The 6,000-nt window shown below is 43.5% G+C and overlaps 1 protein-coding gene across 2 annotated transcripts in view; it reads right to left on the bottom strand.

Moving 5' to 3' along the window:
* Positions 1-5,356, bottom strand: part of VRK2 (VRK serine/threonine kinase 2) — an 81,850-nt gene extending 76,494 nt beyond the window's left edge. Inside the window, exons 1-2 of one of the 2 annotated variants that reach the window (XM_075267583.1) lie at positions 5,166-5,356; positions 3,022-3,054 (exon numbers count right to left, since the gene is read on the bottom strand). In XM_075267583.1, the coding sequence (XP_075123684.1) occupies positions 3,022-3,045 (24 nt within the window). In that variant the 5' untranslated portion in view covers positions 3,046-3,054; positions 5,166-5,356. The remainder of the gene's footprint in view (positions 1-3,021; positions 3,055-5,165) is intronic. The other variant, XM_075267584.1, reaches the window with a different exon arrangement.
* Between the last annotated feature and the right edge of the window lie 644 nt (positions 5,357-6,000).

A 6,000-nucleotide genomic window follows, 5' to 3' on the forward strand; every position in this document is an offset into this window, starting at 1 on the left:
TCCGCATGAAAAAAGTGCTTGCAGGAATATTCTCTCCGCGTATTTCATGCAGATAGGGGAACACAATGGCCGAATGCAGACGTGAACTGAGCCTCACCCACCATACGAGCCTAAGCCCACCACTGTTCATTGTACAGCGAGTTCATTTTAATGAGAGTGACATAAATACGGGACTTGGCTATCTCCAGCAATTCCATTAAATGACTGGAGCTGGCATGTGCATTCTGCATCCACCATTACATTGTAAAGGGCATAAAACACCCCCATTCTCTGCATTGGTGTGGTTCTCAGGACGCAGATCTGAGTTGAACACATATGCGGCTGAAACAAGGAGCTGACAGAGGGCAGCTCCCCGCTTCGCCGCTGCGCGCCTCTCTCCCTGACACATATGCGGCTGAAGCAAGGAGCTGACCTGTCAGCTCCTCGCTTCAGCCGCATATGTGTGAGCGAGAGAGGCGTGCAGAGAGCTGCGAGGGAGCGGAGGAGAAGGTAAGTTTAATGTGGAGGTGGAACGTGAAACTGGGGGCAGATGAAGGAGAGGATGGCATGACACTGGGGACAGAGATGGAGAGGACAGCATGACACTGGGGGCAGATGAAGGAGAGGACAGCATGACACTGGGGGCAGATGAAGGAGAGGACGGCATGACACTGGGGGCAGAGATGGAGAGGACAGCATGACACTGGGGGCAGAGATGGAGAGGACGGCATGACACTGGGGGCAGAGATGGAGGGGGGACATGAATCTGGGGGCAGAGATGGAGGGGGGACATGAATTTGGGGGCAGAAATAGAGGGGACATGAAACTGGGGGCAGAGATGGAGGGGACATGAATCTGGGGGCAGATGAAGGGTTTATATGAAACTGGGGGAGAGATAGAGGGGGGACATATAATTTACGGGTGATTGTAGGAGGATTATACTGTGTGCGGGCACATGAAAAATTAATGAGTGGGCGGAGTCAACACAAAAGTGGGTGGGGCTAAATTTTCCACAGCGCGCGTAGCGCGCCGCACATTTTGTCCCTCTTTCAGTTCTTCAACAGTTGGGAGGTATGGCCTAGCCTAGTTGCCAATTCCCCCGAATTATCCAGTACAGTCCTTCATTTTCAGGAACATTGCAGGGAACCTGCAAAGTCAGGTGTGTCAGACCAGAATAAGGATGTGATTTATGAAGCCCCATCTCAAAGTGGGGGGATCCAGTCATTTTATAGGCATGACCTAGAACTCCAGGCGGCAGGACTTACACATCACTATTTTACCATCTTCAAAGCTGGTAAGTGTGACACTGGCCCAGATAACGCCATAACACAAAAGGCCATGTCCACGTAGGACGTATACACTTTGGATTTTCAGCTTTGGAAGTGGGAGCAGAAAATTGGCAGAGCTTACGATGTTATCAAAGTTTAACATTTAAACAAATCTGGATGTTTTCATAGCAGAAATATTACCCGCATCTTTTTAGGTCCTCCTCACAAAGCAAATATGATCCTGAAAATCCAGACCATATATTGCCCACATTCCCGAGACTAAATATGGATCAGAGACCAGGACTCCTTGTATCATAGTAGTCTATGATGCCAGGAGTCCCTACCTACCTGTCCCATATTGTAGATAGTACAGAAGAGTGGTGCCACTAAGACAGGGACTACTAGCGCCATAAATCACTATCATACAAAGAGTCGTGAATGGATTAGAGACGAGAAATCTGGCTAACAAATGGGTTGGATTTTCCAGCTTGTAGTTACCAGTGTGTAGGAGGCCTTGGTTACAGGAACACATCCATAGTGATTTTCACTATCTGCAATAATGGTTCTGTATTCCTCAAAAACATGCATTGGTATGTCATCCATCGTGTGTACAATCCCACACACGTCTATGAGTCAATGATGTAAACAAGAAATGGGTTAGTATACTGTCCGTAATTACACATAATGTATGGAAAATAATTACAGTGTGCATTGGGCATTTAGCAAATACAGAGATGTTGTATACTCTGCATTCAAATGATTGCGTTTCAACCGTGAAACTCAGTCCATGTGTTGGCCGGATTTAACGGCCTGAGCAGTATTCTGGGAGAGGGATTCCTAGATATACAGTTATCTATGATGCTGGGAGTCCCTCCTATGTAAAGTACCCCAGCTGCATAGATGACTACTACTTGGTTTGGTGAATGCGAGGTAATAGAAATAGTATATAAAATAATAAGGTATGAAACTAGAAGCACATACAAATACTATAGTCCATAGCAGGCTCACATTCTCACTTTTTTTCTCTGCTGGTGCTTAAAGAGGACCTTTCATCAGATCAGGCACATGCAGTTTTATATACTGCTGGAAAGCTGACAGTGCGCTGAATTCAGCGCACTATCGGCTTTCCTGATCTGTGCCCGGTGTAAAGCGCTATCGGTCCCGGTACCATAGCGCTTTAGTGTCAGAAGGGCGTTTCTGACAGTTAGCCAGGGACGCCTTTCTGCCCAGCAGCGCCTATCACGCTGTAGAGTGTGAGCGGGGAGGAACGCTCCACAGCACAGCGTGATAGGCGCTGCTGGGCAGAAGGGCGTCCCTGGCTAACTGTCAGAAACGCCCTTCTGACACTAAAGCACTACGGTCCCGGGACCGATAGCGCTTTACACCGGGCACAGATCGGGAAAGCCGATAGTGCGCTGAATTCAGCGCACTGTCAACTTTCCAGCAGTATATAGAACTGCCTGTGCCCAATCTGATGAAAGGTCCTCTTTAAGGCTGAGGCCCTACATTGCGGAAACACAATTTTTTTTGTTGCAGATTTTGTTGTGTTTTTTTTTAGACAAAGTCAAGAATGGCTACAAAAGGAATGGAAAATATATAAGTTCTTATACTTCTACCTTCTGCTCAATCCACTTCTGGTTTTGGCTCAAAAAACTGTAGCAAAATATTCAACAAAAAAAGCTGCTTTTCTGCAATATGGGGCCTTAGCCTAAAGGTCAGAATAATATACTGTGCTGAACAAGCAACATATTTATTTAATTTATTTTATGCCTACCTGCATAGCGCCATCATATTCCATAGCACTTTCCTATACAGCAAGATAGAATGAACAAAAGAGATCGCTAAATTAAATCAATATTTGGTGTCAAAAATTTTTGGGAAAAAACACCTCTAAGGGTATGTTCACATGGAGTTTTCTGCAGATTTTTACATGGAATCTACCTGCAAAACCGCCTCCCATTCATTTCAATGGTAGACTCTTGCAGTTTTTTCCCCACTAGCGATTTCCTTCAGCTAGCAGGAAAAAAAAAACCAACATGCCCTATCTTCACGCGGATTCCGTGACTGTATCAGCTGCATCATCTGCAGCTCGAGACTCACTCCTGCTTAGGCACATTCATCGGGGCTTAATCAGGAGGGTGATGCTGCGACTAAATGCCGATGCACTACATCGGCATCTCATCGTGGCTAGCCGTGCGAAAAAGCCACACAAATTTGTGAACTTACCCTAACATAGGGTACCATACCCGCCTTAGCCAGTACAGTCCCTCATTTTCAAGAACTTCAAAATCTCTTCAATTCTTCTAGGTACACTTGCAGACAGCTTTGAAGAAACTTGGCAGGGAGGTTGTTCCAGACATCTTTGAGAACTTAGGAGGCATTCACACGGAGTTTCCGTGCGCTGATTCTGGCGTGGAATTTGCGTCAGCATCCGTGTGGAAATAAAGCCTCCCATTGACTTCAATGGGAAATGAAAACAGAGCCCATTCAAGTCAATGGGAGGCTTTTTTTTCCGTGCGGATTCCGCGCCAAAATTCTCTGTGTGAATGCACCCTTTGGGCGGGCTTACAATACTGTTACTTATTGTTCGTTGCCCTCATCTGTCACATTACACAATGGGTACAGATGACTCCCCTCTGTCTGGTGTGCGTTTACACTAAACCCTATGTAAAAAAAATCTGTGTCCGACGTGTCTCTTACATTATAGTCTGTCTGCATTACTCTACTACTGTTTATGTCCGTTGCTGTCATCCAATGATGCAGCTGCTTTGGTCTGACAAATTTACTATACCGCATATAAGAAAACTTAATTCAATTGTATTAGAAATATATATATACCAGTCCCTGGGTGTGCGTGGATTATTAAGAGGCTGAGCCTCCTAAAATATCAGGGTCATGCCAGCTGGAGAATACAAAACACCACTCTTAATAAATTTCAGTGGAAAACACAACCAATTTGTGTAGAAAAAATGAATAAGAATCGAAAACACTCACGGTGAAGTCGGGTGCACGGATTAGAATTCTGTCGGTCCAGAACGCATCCAAAGCAGAAGAAAGTGAGAACGAAATCCAGCAACCTCGAGTTCTAAAATCCAATTTTATTTGCTCATTTGTGAAGATAAGGCTACGACTAAGGAATACACTTCTGAAACGTGTCAGCCAAGCTAGGCCGCTCTCCTTACCATATGGGAATTACTACTGCCATATTGCATCATCTTGCATGTTTTATCTTCACCAATGAGCAAATAAAATTGGATTTTAGAACTCGAGGTTGCTGGATTTCGTTCTCACCTTCTTCTGCTTTATAAATTTTCCCCCACGTTGTCAAAAAAATAAAATGAAACACTGGTGGGGTCAAAATGATATCTAAAGGCCCCACCCGGGAACTGTTCAGGGTTTCTGAGTGCTGATGCTGACCCTGCTGCAACAAAGACTACGATAGGTGGCAATATACAGGATATTAAAAAACTAATAAGTGAACAGCCAGGCTTCTAGGGGAATCTAATAAGCTGCTAAACTTTAGACTCCCAAAGTTTTAAGCAGCCCCCTTCCTCGGAAATAATTAAAAGGATTTTCTGATTATGTTACCTCACCCAACAGGGATGTTACATTTTCTGCAGCATATGAGCAACTTGCACTCACCAACACTGTAGCATTGTAGCACTCTCGTGGTATTTAATACTGACATTTTAGCACATCCCCTATTAACATGTTTTCCAGTCTGGCACATATCTTTAAATATCATTGCTAAATTTACACAGCTGACATACCTCTACAGCATAAACAGAATCCACAGCAAGTTGTCACGTTCCAAATCCGAGAAATCTGTCTGCTTTTTTTTTTCCTATTTTTTTTTTAAGAAACCAGCGGAGAATTCTATCTGCTTCATCAATCCGCTAAACTTTTTTGCATAATTACCTTATTACTGATGGCTCCACAACAAACAAGGGGTCATGCCACTCATCTCTGTCATCATCCTGGTGCACTGGCGCTCTTTCCAAAGGCTGTGACACGGTTTAGTGTGACTGGCCCAATGATTGAGCTCACATCATTGCGATAATTAGCTAGATCACCTTAGCATATTATCAAAGCGACCCACCCAAGCCCAAGTCCATATGGTTGGAAATAGCTAATGAGTCAGTTAATGTGCTATGTCCAGGAGTAATGGATACTTGTTATGGATGACATGAGGCATCATTTGCCAACTTTCTGACTGATTAAGGTTTTCATGCTGACTTTTTCTCCTTTGTGTTTTGTTAAATGAACACTTCAAAAAATGGTTTGATCGCCAGGTCGGAAGCGATTTTTTTCTATACAACGAAATATTTCCCAGTAATACAAAGCGTATACATTGCTGTACTCAATTTATGAAAAAATGTGAGTTTTAATTAAGATGATTAGTTTCTATATCTTAATAATTGTCTTTTTTATTCCTATTATTTTTGTTATTACTACAGTTTGGTCATTCCTGCTGTACACTTTGGCATCAGCTTTCGTAAATGATAGTATCATAAGATTATTCCAAAAATATTATTTTTTGACCATTTTGAAAATTACATTTAGTTATCAATTCGTTTAGGCCTTATACACACTGCATATTTCGTATACGGTTGTACACCATTTGTCAATCTCTATATGCAGCATGGACTTTAAATGGCCCCATACAATAAAATACTCCCTCCACCAATGGCCCCATACAGTAACCAATCATCAGTTGTCCCCCATACAGTGACTGGGTCTCCATCATTTTCCC

The sequence above is a fragment of the Leptodactylus fuscus genome, chromosome 3 (genome assembly GCF_031893055.1).
Source record: "Leptodactylus fuscus isolate aLepFus1 chromosome 3, aLepFus1.hap2, whole genome shotgun sequence".
In the NCBI taxonomy this organism is placed as follows: Eukaryota; Metazoa; Chordata; class Amphibia; order Anura; family Leptodactylidae; genus Leptodactylus; species Leptodactylus fuscus.